The sequence below is a fragment of the Hoplias malabaricus genome, chromosome 3, assembly GCF_029633855.1.
Source record: "Hoplias malabaricus isolate fHopMal1 chromosome 3, fHopMal1.hap1, whole genome shotgun sequence".
Classification (NCBI taxonomy): Eukaryota; Metazoa; Chordata; class Actinopteri; order Characiformes; family Erythrinidae; genus Hoplias; species Hoplias malabaricus.
The window spans coordinates 55,248,992-55,267,693 of NC_089802.1; the positions used below are offsets into that span (position 1 = coordinate 55,248,992).

Below are 18,702 nucleotides of genomic sequence, written 5' to 3' on the forward strand. Positions count from 1 at the left end.
GTAGACTCAAGTTCAAATGGATTGAGTCATTTCAACAAAGTGCAGTGTACAGTACACAGTGAAACAAAACAACGTTCCTCCAGGAGAAAGGTTCTATGTAATGTGGGTTTGGTGTTTAATGGACCTTTAGAAAGAGACCGTGGCATTTAGTGACGTAATACATGTTTGTAATTCATTAGTTGATTTGGTCAAAAGTGAAAATGTAGTTTGTCTGTTTTTAATTGTGTTTCAGTCTGAAGTTCAGTAGTGTTTACTGAAATATGGGCTGTGTTATTTAGGCTCTTTGCCTTGCGTTGATGCATTGATGTGATTGATTTGTTTATTTGCTTGCTATTTTAAAAGACACTACAAATAAGCATTGCTATATAAAATGCAACACTAGCAGGGTGTTTAGGGAATCTAGCTTAAGCTAATTTATAGCTCTACTCCCTCATTAGGTTTTAGTTTTAAAAAAGAAAAAGAAATAAAACCATGTGTACAGTACCCATCATGTAACCTGCATATACATTTGGGTGAAAATATTTTGGAAAATCTTGAATGAATAATTTTTTTTTAATTATTAAAATTATATTTCCTTGAATTTCACAATGATTGCTTGTTTTTTTTCAAAGGCTATGTTTAATAGCTGCTTGAGAACCTTGGCCCCAGGCAGCTGCACAGTATGGCATATATAATGAAATTATGGCATGCACATACACATACATGTGTGCAGCCTTGAGTGGAATACAAGGTCATATCAGTCAGATCATTTTAAATTTGACTTTGATATGTAACCTCTTTGATATGTGAACTCATTGACTAACTTAAACTGACTAACCTGTTACTGGGAAGATATTAAAACTTTCTTATCTCAGTCTTACTCTGGGTGGAACGAATCTTATGGCAAAGAGGAAATGGCAGTAGATAATGTCATTGTCATCTATAATTGAATAATTATAAATATTACAGGTTGCTGTGGTGGATTTGTTAATACTTGAGTATTTTACCATTTTCTCTTTTATTTACTTTAGCATCTTGATTTTATTTTCTTCTAATATTCTTTTTACTCTTATTTACATAAAAGACATTTAAATCCTTTCTGTATGAAATTGCCTTTTATTGTGTATCCGTGTGTTTCCAGCCATTTCTAGTTTTCGGTTTTCTGTCCCTGGCAAAAGCTCCGAGTAATCCCCACATAATTTTCTGGATTCTTTGCTGGCAGCCTCGCTTGAGAATAGCTGTCCAAGTTTTTCCCCCAGTAATATTAGGCAAAAAAAATTGAGGCTTGGGTTTGTATGTTCAGCAGTTCTCACTGAAGGTGCTTCATTAATTCAGTCCACCTAGACATTATAGGATAATATTATTGCTGTAGTTGTACATTTCATTGGCAGGACATTGGCATTTCTTATGTCGGTCACCTGAAATTTAATGCATAACCTCCTAATTTTAATTTGGTATTATCGCATTTTATTTCTTTTTATGATGTGCAAAGTTCAGCCAAAGTATGATATAGTTTTTAGTTATTATTTTAACATTGAATTGTATAGTTAATTTCACATGTATCTGACCATATACTCTTCTTTAATATAATTGATGCTGTACTACAGCTGCTTCTGATCACATCTCTTTAAACATATCTTCACAGGAATGCAGACGAGAGACCCACACTGGGTGTATTTCAATGCAGGTGTTTATGAGTTCAGTAAAATATGGCCTTGAGGCAAGAAAGTAAAAGTTAGCAAAACAAGAACTCCTCTAAGCAATAACAGAAATGTTTTTTCTTTAAACCTGGATAGTTTTGTGTGTTCACAGAAACATTTTTTTTATACAGATACGTGACAAAAATGAGTAATATTCATAGCTAAACCAACTGGAGCATCTGGAATGACTGTCTCCCACAGCCTCTGTTAGTCATTTGTCTTACAGAGAATCACAAAGAAGTCTTACAGTCTAAACGCTATATCAAAATGTTTCATATAGTGTGTCCACTATTTTACTTTATAACAACCATTTCTTTGGGACATAATTAGTTTTTCAAAAAAGGCAAATTTTTACACAGTTCTAAACTTTTAAGAAGTGAAGATGCTAAATCTGTAATCAGGCTTAAATGATCTATGAGAAGCAGACAAAGGATCACCATCTTCAAAGTTTCCTTTATTCTTTATAGTTACATGTTCTTTCAGACCATCAGCGTTGAGTTGATCACTCACAGCCTTCTAAAGATTAAACCTTCAAGTACACTGTATGGACTGCCATGCCTTCCGTAAATGTTAGCAGCCTAATTTTTTCATTGGTACATTCATTCATATTCTCTCTCTCCCCCCACTTCATCCTGTATAGGGTTGTGGTTGGTGCAGAGCATAGTCAGATGTATGGGGCACCAATCCGTCACACCTTTACTCACACGTACACTTTTTGCCCAGCCAATCCACCTATCGTATGTGTTGATATTTTTTACTTTAAAGTTTCATGCTTTTCACCTTATTCCCCTTCCTGCCCCCAGAACAGAGGAACAACCAGGGACACACATGATTCTGTGGTAAGACACACAGGTGATACTTGGAGGTTTTGGTTTGATAATGAGAGGTACTCTGTCTAAAGTGTTTAGAACCATTGTTTTTATAGCATTTCATGTTAATTTATTTTTATTATTACTGTTTTTATTTATTTATTTTTTAACCTGAAACTTAAAAATGAAATAACTGTAAAGGATTTGTTTTAAAACTGGAAAATGAATAATGTAAGGGATGTTTTCCTTCTCGTTTTTCTCCCTTTACCTCGTATTGTGTTGCAAATATGTTTAGAAGGTGAAAAACAGAAAAGCGCTATCACAGTAGTTCTTCACCAGAAAACAGCTGTTTCTCTTTGTGTTCTTAATTCTGATTCTAAATCACGGTGGCTATAGTATTGGATTGGCATTTCCTGATTGGGGACGAAACACAGAATATCATTCATCTTCTCTCTTTTTCATATGTGACAATATGTAAATACAGACCCGTGGGAATTAAATCTAGATGATTACAATGGGGGCTTTGCAGTAACCATGGCAACCACAAGGGAAACGCAACACCAGTAGGAGCTATGGAGACTTGAGCGATATGGCCTCTTTTGATTAGCTCTGTAGGCAAAGACAGATAGGCCCTTCAAAGCCGAGCATGCTGTTCAGTAAGGCAGTAAGGTTCTTTTTATTAGTCTGTCAACAGACTTTAACATAAAACACGCTTTTATTCATGTGTCTTAATCAAATCCTTTTTGAATAAAATTTCCTTTAGTTTCCTATGGATGTTATTTCAAATAAAATAAAGTGAGACGCATATGTTTAAAAGGTGGTGTTAATATAAACTCTTCCTTTCTGCATGTGCGAGCCGTTAATAATTGGCAAGCCCATGAGCTAAGCTTTCTTCTTCTTCTTCTTCTAAATATTAGACAGATGGGAATTGTAAATAAAAAGTAATAGCCTGTCTTGAATGAACCTAGTAAATGTCCATGTGTTTAACATGCTTGCATACCCCCATCTCTTATCTTGGGCTTTTGGCACCATGTCAAGAGCTTCTGCACACTTTGAGAGCAGAAATCCTGCGCGCTGACTGCTTTGATACATTACTCACACACAACAGAAGAGTCTTTGAAAAGCGCTCCAATTACATGGGTTTTCTTTTGTAGCATTACATAGCTAACTTCCTGCCTCGTCGGCAGCATGGTGTCAGGGCCTTGTTGAGGCAGGAGGTAGGAAGGGAGGATGAAGAAGGCTGAATGGCAGTATGAGGCCATTTGGGGATGTTTCTGTCAGCTGTTGCCTTTCAGAGGAACTAACAGCCCTTAACGCTGAGCTAGTCGAGCCTGGCTGTTTGCAAATCTGCCTCAAACTTTGGAAGGCTTGCAGCTTGAGGGGGCAAGGCGGAGTGATATGTGAATCTACTGAGATTCTGAGGGGTGCAGCGAAAGTTTGTTTGAGCATTTTACTGTGATATCTCAATTCTGGACATTTACAACTAAACAAGTACCTGATTTTGAGGGATTTGCTGATATTGGAATTGGGGGCCAGTTCCAGGATCTAACTGTATTCAAAGTTTGTCATACAACAGACAATTAAACTGCACAGTGAAATTATTTGACAAATTCATATCTATTTGTTGATGGAGAGAGTGAAATGTTTATTTGTTTATTTTCTTTTCTGCAATACTATAAATCACTAATAAATTAAAATTCAATTAAAAAAATCATATGAATTTTTTTTGTATATTAATTGATTTTGTGATGTAATTTTTAGAGCATTCAGCATTGTTGAATTACATGTGTAGATTTTAAACGGGCAGAGTGGAATTTAGCTTGATGCATTATGACGGACACCATAGCAGCGTATAAACAATAAACAGAAGCTGTGCTTCAAAATGTAACTGTGTTATCAGGAATATAACTGACTGACAGACAAGGGTGTTGGGGTTATATATGAATAGACATGCCAATGCTGCCACAAGGAAATACATTAACCTTGTGCTAACCCGGTAGCCATATAAGCATTTGTTACTGTCTCATAGAAGCTGGCACTTATTTTGATTTAGTTTTCACTGTAATTTTATACTTTAAATCCAAAAATCAATCTGTTGAAAGGAATTGTGGTTTAGGACAAAGTTGCCGTTATTGTGGTCTTGGTTGTTTTAATATTTAATGTTACATCTCTCAATATAAAAGTTTTGGCAGTGACTTTAATTACCACAATAGAGCACTGACATATCAAAAATACAGTCACTAGCAACACTCAAATAAAGTGTGGTCATGAGTCTAGGGTTTTTTTTATTTTATTAAAATGCATAAGATGAAAGGGTTTGAAGACGTGTGTGATTTGTGGATACATGCACAATCTTAAATATAAAGATTTCTACATGTATGGTTACATGAACAACACACTAGGAGGTGAAATGTTGCCTTCAGACAGCTCGAAGTAATGATTTTTTTATTTATTTATTTTTTCTTGTACAGTTTCTGCAGTGAAGCTAGTGAAAAGTATTTCTTTCAGTGTCTATAAAAAGCATGCTTTTTGTTCTAGGCTCAGGGAACAGAATGAACAGAAGAAAATGGAAGAAAATTGCTGTCATAGACAGTGAGTCATAAAATTTGTGTGAATTTCACAAATTTTCGGACTCTTAGAAGAATAGGTGATTTTATATTCACCGAGCTCTTTTGCGTCAGTGCTAATGAAGAAGGCCTTTATTTCAGCAGCTTTTTAAGGCTAGTTCTAAACATCTCATCTGCATATTCATCCTCCTCCTGGACATTTATAGGCTTTTAGACGCTATTTGGGCCATTTTTATCAAACAGAAATTGTAATAGTGCCACAAACTCCCATTTAGAATGAAAGAGAGTGGGTGTACTTCATAAATCACATTAGTAAGTAGGGTAATTCTATTAGTGTTTTAGTCCAGTGTTGCTGTAAGATGTTTCTCAATCAAAATGACATTGCCTTCTCAAACCTTCTTTCCTAGCAATTTAAAATAAGTAGATATTTTTGGCATCCAATCTTACCACATCCATGGTCACTGGAATGCCTCTCTCATCTTCCTAGAATCACTTCCCACTGAAAAAAAATCTAATAGTTTATCTTTTTATAAACGAGAAGTACTCTTATTAATGTGAGCAGTAACCTTGTATCATCTGTAGCATCAGACTTTACACTAGGATTTCTAAAATGTCAGAAAGGCACCTTTTTGTAGATGTGTGAGAATTTCAGAAAGCATTTCATTGTGCTTTTCAGTTTTCTCAGCAAATCAAATGCTACTTTAAAGGATCAATGGAAATTCCAATTTAAACGATGTTTCACTCAATGTCAGATGCAGTCAGCCGCATCTTGGCTGATCAAATACATCTGAGGTGAGTGGAATATCATGAGAATTTTGCTTTGACTATTGCTTTAAATTTGGATGGACTGATGTTGAAATATTATAATGGATGACCATGTTTAAAACTGTATCATATATTTTAAAATTTATTTTTTTATTTATTTATTTTGTATATAGTCTTGTTTATTTGAACATTCTTTATTTGGTGGTGCATGAGAAAAGAAATCAAGGTAAAAACTTCACCTGGTGCTGAGATACAGACATACACATTCTCGTAAGAAAGTACATTCTTCATTTGGGAAAAATGGGTCAATTGGGTCTTGACAAAATCTTGGAAATGTACTTTCCTGTAAGTCTTTTTGATATTTTGAACTTTTCCAATCAAATACCCGCACAAGTCTCAAAGTCAGCATCTATTACTGTATCCTTCAGATACTGCTGCAGTATTATCAAAACCCTTGATTTTTATTTATTTTTGCGGGGTGTAATGTCAGTAATGAGAACATTCAGACCCAGATGCCTCTCACTGTTCAGTGCATAATTCCTCATTATTCTGGCGAGTAGGAATTATCTGTATGCACAAGCCATTAGGAATATACTAAGTGACTCTGTGCAAATGCCATCCTGTCTTTTTCTATTTCTTTGATACTGCAGAAGGATTTTTCTCTTTAAATGACCAAACTCTGGTCCCCTTTCAAGCTCACCAGTTGCTAGCTCTCAAGTCTCTTTTTGAGCTCAAAACCAGTCCAATGTTTTTACGAAGCCCAGGTGTCAGTAAATGGTGCCTCAGTGTGGTATGCTTGGCTTTCTCTCTCTTCTCATAGCAGTGAAAATACATCTGTAGTGTTTGAAGCACCGGTGAGAACCCCACACCTTGAAAAGCATGAAATGATATGAGGATATTAAACGGAATGTCTTTTAAATATGCTAAACGTGCCCCTGGTTCTGGTCTCACAAGAATGGTTTGAATGTGGTGTGACACTGATCATGGAACATGGAAATTATGTGGTTTTAAATTGATATTTTTATTATTATTGTAATTTAGGTCTTTGGGATTTTGGGTAAGTAACCTTTCCAAAATCCTTTCACAATTCTGTGGCATATTTATGGGGTTGACCTTTGATCAAAAAGCTTATTGTGGCCCAAGCCTCTATTTTGGGGGGGGGGCATCTTGCAAGATATTTCCAGTGAAATGGAATAGACCTGGCCGATCGTTGATTTTTATCGGGTATTGCCGATGACTGACATTTTATCTGATGTTTTATGTGTGATAGTGGCCCATGCTCTGTCCAGGGGTGGGGAGTTAATAGAGATTGTAGTATTCAAAATTACTTTGAGGAAAGACATAAGAAGCCAGTAACCAGTTTATATTTACTCTGAGAATATTTTTAGCGTTAATACCCTGTTCATCTGGCAACTCGGATCACAGTTGCCAATTGGTATGTGTATGATTTGCTGTGTCTTTGCGTATAATTTGGTGCTCTCTGACTTTATTCTTAAAGCCACTCACTCTTCTGGGTAATAAGCAATCCAGTGATTAAAAACGATAGCTAAATGATATGAAATGGTTTGTTATTTATATTCCTAAGCTCTACCCAAAAGATTGGCTCTGGCCTCAGGACCTATGATTGAATGTTGTGGGTGTGACTGCTTGATTCAAATCCAGATCCTGTCTGCTTGAAGTGGCTCTGTTGTGCTGACAGTGGATTGTTGTTCTTCCCTCTTTTTCCTACTCAATGGACAGAGCAGCTGAGGGGAGATGAGAGTTATTTAGGGTGGATTTTCCTGAAGAAAAAAAAAACATTTATCACAGCTGTGAAAATGATAAGAACAACAATGGGCATGTTGGACCCAGCACTTTTCATTATCAGTATAATCCAGATGTTTTTTCAATGGTATCTGTTACAATTTGATCATGGAATATGTTCATGCTCTGTGCTCTCTAGGGCCTCTTTTTTACCATTGTTTCAGTGGAAATCATACCAGTAAAATTGTTCATTGTAGATAATAGAACAGGCTGTTTTCTCCAGCCCTAAGGAGAAACACGGCTGTGGTCATCACACAGATTCTAACATCTCTCATGCAGTCAATTAAAAACCAACCAACCTCTCTGCCATTTACTCTCCCAGAATTATCAGCAGCCATGACATATTTCATATCACACACTGTATTTATTATGGGTTTTCTTTTTTAAGTCTTTCCAAGTTATGTAGTGTGTTGGTTGAGAATTCTTTAAATACTTTGTGTATTATGAATGACCCTTAAATCCTTTCAATAGCTACCTTTTGCAGATAACAGGGTTGAGAACAAGGACAAAATTTCATGTGGTGATAAGATTGGACATTTCTGATAATGTGACCACTGTTTTGTGTTTCCTCTTTAAAATCACATTGTGTGAGGCCAGTGCTGTAGAAACATGATCTGCCTCTGTGTGTTTTATAAAAGCTAGGCTCTGAAGTCTAGACAGATTGTTTTGTTCTTGCGTCTTTAGTCTGGTGTTAAAGTTGGTGATACAGATTTATGAGCCTCTTCAGAAGAGTGGCAGCCCTTTGTGTTTAGTTCTGACAGCAATTAGTGCTGATGTTCTTAAATGCTACATTAAAACCATGATGTGATTTGTTAGAATGAGAACATGCATTCATCTCACGTTGTACTTAATCCAGTTCATTCAATAACTCTTAGTACGCAGCGTTAATTACTTACACTTCCCTAAATAATAATCAGTATTATGCATATTATTTAGGTTTTCTTATGCATTAGAATTTGATTTATAGTGGCAAGAAATTAGTTTCATATTAGCACTGGCAGAGATTAGCTGAAAACAAAAAGATTAGTAATTAGGCCGATGTTTGTATTTGATCTGTTTAATAATAATGGGGGGGGGGGACCCTGTATCAAGTAAAATATTTATTGCACTCTAGAAATGCAGAGGGTCCATGGCCAGTGTTACTCAGTATAGGCACAGGTTCAGATCTAAATGCTGTTCATTACAGACCCAAAAAAAAAGAAAAAAAATCAAGGAGGAGAAAACTCTCCTTGTTATCTAACCTGTTGTTTGTAGTACAAAGAAAAGTTGACCATGAAAACCGGTTCTTTTATGGATGAATGGACAAAAATAAACATACGGCTCCCGGGTTATGACTTGTTTGTAACTCTGAGGAAATATTGTAAATAGCAATGTAAAATATTCTTATGTTAAAACTCTGGTTTAAGGGATTCTGAGTCATTTAATTCCAATTCAGTTAATTTATTTATATATTCATTGCTTGTAAACACTTATTCAGTTTAGGGCAGTAGTCGGCAACCTTTATCACTCAAAGAGACATTTGGACCCGTTTCACACAGTAAAGAAAACACTGGGAGCCACAAAACCCTTTTGAAATTTTACATGAAATAACACTGCATATAACAGGGTGTTTTTTTGCCTTTGTGCTTTGTATAAACAAACTATACTCTGTTACATTTATGAAATTAATGAACGACTACAGAAAAATGAAATAACATTTCTACATGCAACAAAACATTTTTAACTCCGAAAAAAAGACGTTGTGTCGACGGTAAAATAAGTAAAATACTCAGTGTCTATTTGAGTCCTTGTAGTAATGGGGGAAAAAAAACAAACAAAAAAAAAAAACGCCGAACTTAAATTATCCACTGGCAGCAAACAAAAATGCTGTCCTCTCTCTGCGTGCCGTCATCCTTTTACTGGCACCGCGCAGTCAGCTGTCAAAAAGTTCAAGAAACCGCACGTTGGAAGTTGTGACGTGTATTAAGAGTGACAAAATATTTTAAATATTAAAATATTTTAGATGTTACAAGATCGCCATAATCTTCATAGAATTACATTTTGAAAATGAACGAACCAAAATAAAATACATTTTAATTAAATACTCATTATTTTCAAAAGCTGAGCCGCATCAGAGGGATCAAAGAGCAGCATGCGGCTCTGGAGCCGCGGGTTGCCGACCCCTGGTTTAGGGTCACGGTGTGTCCGGAGCCTACCTGGAATCACTGGGCACAAGGCTGCGCTCAATTAATTATTTAGTATTTGTAACACTACAGAGATTTACATTTCTCTTTTAAGACTAATCCTGGTAGAGTTTAGTCCCAGAATGATGATGATGATGATTACTATTGGGTATCAGCAATGGCTCACAAATGTCATGAGTTCATTTATTAGTTGATTGATTTATTAACAATATCTTTTAATCACCCTTATCCCATATCTGCAGCCTTGTTGTGACTAGGCACATTGTTTGTATTCATTACACATTCCCTTGTTTAAGCATCTTATGGAGAAAATTGTTTGCTTTTAGTTCATGAACCTTTTAGAGGACAATATAAAACATTTTATTTTTTGCTCAATCTTAAAAAGTATTTGAGCAAGATTAATATTGTTTATACAGTCCACCTACACATCTTAAATGTAAACTAAAAAGTATTAAATAAATGACGTGTGATGCAAACTATATTTGAATTTTCCAACCTAAGTATGTACAATTGTAAACACATCTTTAACGTCATGACTTGGCAAATTAATTTTTGTCCAGAAAGTATACCTGTGAATATCACTAATAAAACTGCAGTAGATCTACTGTAGATGCTATCATGAAGTCCATTTTGTATTTTGATGAATGTGTGCATATAAGGAATTCCCTTGCTATTTACTTTAGAAGGCTTAGTTCTAACATTGTGTGCATGCTGTATCTTAAACAGGCTGGCTTTAATAATGCATTAACTCTGACAGCTGTAATAACAAGTACATTTCAAATGAATCATTGTTACTACACTGTTTTCCCAGTGCAGTGCAGTGCAATTTGTCAAACTGCTGCCACAGTGGACAACAGCTCAGTGATATCCAGCACTAACAGTGTCATTTACATTCACGCTGATTGTGTACATTTTTTATTTAGCTTGCATTCAGATTAATCAAGGAAAGAGATGAGGAAAGAACCCCCAACACACACACACACACACACACACACACACAGAAAAGCAAGTAACCAAACATACAAACAAAACACTACCTTAGGATCCCACTGATCCCACCATCAGCTCTGAAGAAAGGTAGAATGGAGAAAGTGAGCGCACTCTGATCTGTCACATTCTGATTGGCTCCTCTGAGAAAACTGGCATATTATTTAAAGTTGTTTGTGGATGAAACTATTTCTAAAGCAGTCTCTGCTAATTTATAGGCTTTATCGTCACAGGAGGGTCCAGCATGTGCCTTCAGATTGTTTTATTGTTCTTTTATTTATTTTTTTATTGGCTCCTCTGTATTATTAGTGAATTTTACTTTCTACATGAACTAACAGTGGTATGATGTGAAATGTGGAAAGTGTGATGATGAAGTATCAAAAAGATGATGGGCTGCTATTTGACTTTAGTTCCAGAACCCTGTTCACAGTTCTGTTTAGTTCTTAAAGTAGAGTGTCACAGTGTGATAAAAGACTCTTTTGTAGGATTAAGCCAAAGGCCATTTCTTTCAAGTTTATAATAGGATTGCTGGCAGAAAATCTTGATCAAAATCACTGCAAGACTCATCCATAATTTTACATTTTGATTAAGTTTTACTCTTGCACTGAGGAAAGCTGCCAGGCCTTCCTCACTATTTTATCTTTTAAATCTCAAACTTTGTTTGGGTGAGGTAAATGTTATTGAACACAGCCTTCAAGGTGAAGCTGTAAATAGGGCAATTTGAGGTGCAAATTTGATCTGGCAGAGAGATTTCATTGAGACCCACTTTGGAAAATGGACAAAATTCAATGTGATTTTTCTCTCTCTCCTTCTCCCCCCTCCTCTAACCTAATGATATGCAATTTCAAGCCCATGCTGTTTGCTTTGCCTGCTAAAGATTGATTGCTGTGATTGTGCTTCATGCACTGTATCTGAAGCCATGTGCTTGACAGAGCAGTTGCTTAAACCAAAGTGAGGTATAGTTTGTGGAGGATTTCATTGAATCAGATGAACTCGATTTTCAACAAATTGCTCTCCTTTCCTATTGTTGTGTTGGATGTCTTGGGGATGGCTCAATGGGTCACTATGGAAACGGCATCCACTATTGTGTCCTTAGTAGCCATGGGCACAGAACAAATCTCCTATCTCTTCCAGCTCTTTCAGCTTCTTTTATTACGTCCTGTGTGTATGGCTTTGTCTTCTATGTCACGGAGGTGGTATTAATTTGGTTCACAGAAAGATTTGTTTTCAGATTGGCCTTCATCTGGTTCACTTGTGAAGAAGCGTGGGATCTTTGTTGATATATAGTATGCGGAACTGTATATCAAAATGTTTTATGACCAATGTTGTGACTGTGATTATTTTGTGTAACATAAGACCAAAGCCTTTTATTTTGGCCAAGTAGTCCAGTAAATCCATGTTTTGTAGCATGAGGCTTAAATACCCAGCATAATTTGCCAGATGAGCAGTTAGTTGTGGTTTTGTTGTCATGTACAAAGCATGAGCTTACACCTTCTTTCGAAACAGGTGGTTCATAAAGCTCTGTGTTATTAAGCTTGTTATTAACCCTAAACTTGGTAAAGCAGTATTGTTGGTAATGTTGACTGTAAAAACAGCAGCTCTGGAAGTTTGAAAACAACATACTTTTTTAAATGATTAACTTGTTATAAAATGATTAATCTTTCTGTCCTACATGCAGCAACAGTACTTTAGTGACAGTGGCTGTTGTGTGTGTATGCATTAGGATGCTGAAAGTGTCAGTTTGCAGTGCTGGTTAAAGCTGCATGACAAATCAACCTTATCAATATTACCAACATTGATGACGGTGATTTAGAGAAATGGCTAATCTCTCCATTTACAAACAGATGGAAGAGGCTGTACACTGTGGTGCATGACCAAAAGATAATTACTCACAGATTTAAGTGCACTTACTTATACTTTCCCAACACCAACCCTAGGCACAAACACAACATAAATGAATTTACTAAAGATGTCGTTTCAGTCGTGTTCTTGTATATCTTAATATAATATTATGCCTTTAATTTCTATAGCAGTAATAGCAAAATACATAGTTATATTTATTGCCCAGCACACTCCTAATTTTTTTTCCTCCTAGTGTTGGGAGTTTGCTTCTTTAAGAGTAACAGCTTCTCTGCAGCCAGTTGTTGTCACCAAGATCCATGACGCCCATTAAGAATGTGCTGACATGCAGTCTGCACGGACGTCAGTCACTGTCTAGACTGGTAGAGACCGTCGACAGCCGTGTATTAAATGAATAAGCAACATGACATATGTTATCTTAAAATATCCAAAAAGTATTTTTCATGTTTGCTTCTTTGGTGTAATGTCTGAAAGCCATTTGCATCGTTTGTGGGGGTTAGGGGGAGAAGGAGAAGAGGGTGCAGTACGAGGCATTTTGCTTCATTCTCATATTTGCATACGTTTCAGGACATATCTTTCCCTGTCCTGTCCTAAATGGGGTTTGTAAAAGGCAGGCATTAAGCTGTGGACTTCTTCATTGCCTGTCCTCATCATAGTAAAGCCTTTCGATTTCTAGTCTTGCAGCAGCATGAACAATTGTTGCTGAGTAGGGGAATGACATTTTTCTGTTGTAACTGTGCTACTACTTTGGAAATGGGTACAATGAGCCTGACATTGTAAAGATGAACTGAACATCGAATGAAAGGATGCTGTTTTAATTGGCTCCTTTTGATTAAATGCCACACACACACACACACACACACAAATGCCTAGTTTACAGTTAAATTCATTTTGTCCGTTGTAATAAATGCCCTCACATAACCAAATGTCCTTAATTACCTCTTTCTGTGCATCATTGTACTATTATACTGTTACATAACTATCTGTTTGGTAACAGATAATTGTGTAATTGTTTAACAGCATACTGATATTAGAGAGAATTCGCAGCAGGTTAACTGTAAAACACTTTTGATTTGCTATGCTATGACAGAGCATTCTCTCATTCTGTGCTGTTGTTTGAAGCAATTTTTAATGCTTTTGTCCTTGAGAAAGACCTTTGTGGCAGATACTGCTTTTGTGCTTCTCATTGCTAATGACAGCCAGGTGTCAGAGGGTTGCTCTGACCTTGCAGGTGAAGCTTTGAATGGAGACTCAATTCACTTCATTGTTCTGTTGTGAGGAGAGAAAAAAAAGACTAAGCTGCACCAGTTTTCAACAAATGTTTAATATTAGGAACTCTCATGCAGTGACTGAATTGCAAGTCATGCCGAAAGACTGTACAAACTAGTGCAGTAATGTATTGTAGGTCAGATCATGTGTCTTGTCTAATGCCTGATAGGATAAGGCAGTTATTTGTGGTGAGATAGTAGTTTTTGTATAGTGATATCATAGGGTAACGTTTTATAATAATGAGATGGTGTAGCAGGATTGTTGCAATTCATTTGGTAAACATGTCAAACAGATGCTAACTTTAAGGAAGTTTTCTCTTATGGTTGTATTGTCCTCTCCTGGTGTTGGATTTGGCTCATTCTTCTGATGTTCAGGGTTGTGACACATTGTTGTGAGACTGGTGAGACTATTCCATATCGATATCTGGAACTTTACTCACATGCCATTGTAGAGAAATATATTTATGGATTTGTTTATGGAGAATTACAAATGCAGGACAGTAAATTGAATGCTGAGGTTTTATCACCATAACACACTAATGCATAAACATGGCATAAATAATTTCTCTAAAGAGAGAAATTGCTTCTCTAAAGAAAAGCACCCTTTCCAAAAGATTGGGTCACTGCACAATATAAATAAAATGTTGGGGGCATTGTGCGAAATGTAAAAAAAACAAACAGTAATAATGTGCAAATCATTTAAACCCTATATTTAATTAAAATAGTACAAAGACATGCTATAGTTGTGCTCAACAGTTCAGTGTCGCTGTTTTATAGTGAGTTTCATTTCATAATGCACCATATGTGGGATTATTATTATTATTATTATTATTGTAATTTTTTTTTTTTTAGAGGTGATACTCATTTACCACCTGGGCTCTTATGAAAAGCCATGGTGTTGTAATCTGCAGAATGTGGACAGTACTTCCCTGAAAAAAATGGCAGCATGTTGCTCCAAACCTGTATATATGGTTCAGCATTAATTGTGTCTTCACAGATGTGCACGTCTCCCGTGCCTCATCCACTAATCATACCATCACAGATGTTGGCTTTTGAACTGTGGGCTTATAAAAGTTTAGATGCTCCCTGTCCACTTTAGCACAGATGACTCAGTCTCTGTAATTAAAAGAAAAAAACATATTTTGTTTTATGGGACCACAGGGCATGTTTCCACTGTGCCACAGTCCACGTTAAATGAGCTTGAGCCCACAGAGTTTTAACTTGCACTTGTGGATACAGCAATGAACTGTATGAGACAATCATTTTTCTAAAGTGCCTTTGAGCCCATGCAGTGATCTCCACTACCGAAACAGAGTGGTGAACCCTCCCCATCTTTACTTCTGAAAGACTCAGCCTTTCTCAGATGTTCTTCATTTTAAACCAAATCTGGCCTCTTGCCAGTTAACCTCATTTGTGGCATTGCTCAAAATTACCACTGTTTTGTTGCCCCAGCAAAAAAGAAATATGTTTAAAATATCAGCCAGATTGAAACATCTGTTTCAAGTGAATATCTCCTGAAATAAATCTGTTTTGAACCTGCCTTGTGTGTACAACGTTTAACACTGATAAACATTGCATTTGGATATGATGTATTATGTTTTGTGTTTGTCTTCACGTTAAATCAGCAGGTTGTTACATATAAAAGAGATGCTAATTAGCCCACAATTCCCACACATCAGTGCAGCCTGCTGTGATTTCTGTGGCATATTTTTGACAAAATAATAAACATTCTTCTTTGCAATCATAAGTGTAATTTATTTACACCACTAGCATTCAGGGCTCATATATCCTGGTTTGCTGATGAGGATAATTTACCCTCATATATTACTGCATTTTCTGGGTGGAGAGCCTCACAAGGCAGTGACCTTTGAAAATGGTCACAGAGCCCTTTATTAGCATCTCAGTTTTCCGTGTTCCGTGTGTATGAGATGCTGTGTGCAGCAGGACCACATTGAGCACCTGCTGTAGCATGAGAAATGCCACACAGGTGACTAAAATAAACTCAATTAGGGAGGCATCATCACAGATAATGGGCAGGATGGAGATGGAGTGGCAAACAAGTGGCGTCACCTGGATAATCTTAGTGCTTCCGTGTGCCTGGCAACAGCAAGCACAACATGTTTTTGAGTGGGAGCTGTTTTGTCTGGCTGCTGAACTGTGTTGGGTGACAACTGTGTTAAGACTTGTTGAGGGTTTAAGCACCGTATTTGTTCACCTGAGGTCGACAGTTTCATAATTTTCTTAACTTTATTCGCCATTGACCAGGCAAATCCAATTAAGCTGAGTGAGACAGAAAATAGCAAGGGTGAGGTTTGTGTTTGTCTGGAGACATGGAGTGGCTTTGTGGCTCAGATACTCTTCATCTCTTTAATACTTCCCCTAGCACACAGACTCTAGTTACTGTAGTTCAGCGATTACTTCTGCTTTTCAACTGTTTAGCTCTGAGGCTTTGAATCCATTAGTTCAGTAAATCATTTTGAAGCTTTTATCATTGGTAAATGTTTGGCAGAGATCATTGCAGCGTGGGAAATCAATATGTTTATATCCCTTTCAATGCGCAGAATGAAAAGAAAGACAGTTCTTTCATGACTTTAATTCTCTCCCCATTTTTCTTTTTCTCTCTCAGACTTCACACACACAACCCTGTGTAAACTCTTATTTACTCATGCCAGGTGTCTTTTTACTTCCCGTATTGAATTTCTGCTCCCCTTAAGTATTAGTACTATTCCTGTAATTCTAGCTTTATATACACATTCTTGCATTTATGCTAATGTATCTCTAATGAGAGCCCATTCAAAAGGGTTTCTGCTACATATAAGCCCTCCAAAGACACTTCAGCTTTTGCTGTAGAGCTGCCGTGGGAGAGATTCTTACTTATATCCGCTCTGATGTACTTTACATGCTAGGCTGTTGATATTTAATTGCCATACTGTAGATGAGACCTGGCATTTTCAAAGCTAGAACATCCTCCCTCGCATTTTAATCACCAAAAGATTAACACTTTTGAAAAGAGCTGTGTTGATGTCAGTGGAGGCAAACCAGTTGCTTTCTATTTCAGTAGTGTCAGATTAACTTAATGAATGTAGGCATATACGTGTCTTAGGAGACAAAAGGAAAGTAATTGATTTTTGCCCCTTTTCTTTTTTTTCTTTTTTTTTTTTGTATACAGTATGAATTTAAAGTGAAGAACATCAAGAAGAAAAAAGTCAACATTATGGTGTCCGTGGATGGGGTCAAAGTTGTGCTGCGTAAAAAGAAGAAGGTGAGATTCTCTGTTCTCTCTAGCGATCTTTTAAATTTAATTCACTGATTGTTTTATAATTCCTTTTCCTTTCTGGTTCCCTGTCATATACTGATGAGCTCTGTCAGGATGGCCATTAGCAGGGTTGGCCTTTTTCATTCATATTCAGCCTGGGGAAGAATGATAATAGTGTTTTCCAAGTAAATGGCTGTCCAAATGGAGACTAATTACAGCATAAGAGATGGGTGGCATAGGTTGGGCAGGATGAGAAACAGTCAGCTATAATTCCATGGAGCAGGTGGAGAGAGGTCAGTTTGCTGTATTTGTGTAATGTCATCAGACTCCTGTACTGCATGTTGATTTGACTGTAATACTGCAGGCCTTTCAATACATGCTTCAGGAAGCAATCGCATCCCACCATAATTTCTTCAGTATCCTCTTGTAAACAAATTAAATGAACTGAAGAGACACCTAATTTTCCATTTAAAGCATCTGCTTACCAAGAAGTGCCATTCAAGCTGTTCTTTAACACTCTGAAGTCTGACTAGTTGGAGTGAATAATTAAGGGAATAAGTGCCATGCTTTTATTGCCTGCCCAGTCAGTTCAGTAAGAACAACTGGTAAAAGAGTAATTATTATTTGTATTTATATTACAATCTCTCCCTCTGTCTCCTATAACCTACGTACCTTGTAGAGTACAGTGGGAATGTCACTGATTCTGATATCTGTTCATTAATCAAAATAAGGATAGAAAAATACATTCAATACTGTTAGGCCCTGCTCTTAAGTCAGAATTGTTCTCAGTGATGATAAGGGAATCACACAGCTGAAGAGATCCATGCCTGTAAAAACCAGGCATTACCAGAAACTACTATATAATGGGGTTAATGATATTTTTTCAAAATGATTGAGACATTGTTTTACCATAATTGTAAGAAGGTTTTGGCTTAAAATGTATGATTTTTCAATGCACCATTAGTGGAAATATACAGGGTGCTGTAATAGAATTTCAAATCAGATCATGCTGAATGACTTTAGTTAATATTAACTTATGCAGATATTTTGCAGAATTGGTGTAATTCTTCTTTATAGCAATGAAAAGAAAAAATGAAGAAGTTTGGACAGACTGTAATCTATTACACTTCTGTTCAGCAGACTTTGAGAAGAGAAAAACATTACAAGGCAGGTATATAATTCTATTCTTTTAGCCATAAATTTGTACAGGGTGGGCCATGTGTATGGATACACCTTAATAAAACGGGAATGGTTGGTGATATTAACTTCCTGTTTGTGGCACATTAGTATATGGGAGGGGGGAAACTTTTCAAGATGGGTGGTGACCATGGCGGCTATGTTGAAGTCGGCCATTTTGGATCCAACTGGCTAAATGCTAAAGCCTGTGCTAGCATTTCTCCTGTGGTGTTGCTATCAGTGTGTGAAGAGTGGGAAAAGAGGGTTGCATTGACAATCCAACACAATGGGCAGCACTTTGAACACATTTTATAAGTGGTTAGAAACTTGTAAATAACTCATGAAAGAA

At 36.6% G+C, this 18,702-nt stretch overlaps 1 protein-coding gene across 2 annotated transcripts in view; it reads left to right on the top strand.

Moving 5' to 3' along the window:
• Positions 1 to 18,702, top strand: part of nos1apa (nitric oxide synthase 1 (neuronal) adaptor protein a) — a 108,646-nt gene that overhangs the window by 18,266 nt on the left and 71,678 nt on the right. The window contains exons 3-4 of one of the 2 annotated variants that reach the window (XM_066664173.1): positions 17,091 to 17,183; positions 18,315 to 18,344. In XM_066664173.1, the coding sequence (XP_066520270.1) occupies positions 17,091 to 17,183; positions 18,315 to 18,344 (123 nt within the window). The remainder of the gene's footprint in view (positions 1 to 17,090; positions 17,184 to 18,314; positions 18,345 to 18,702) is intronic. The other variant, XM_066664174.1, reaches the window with a different exon arrangement.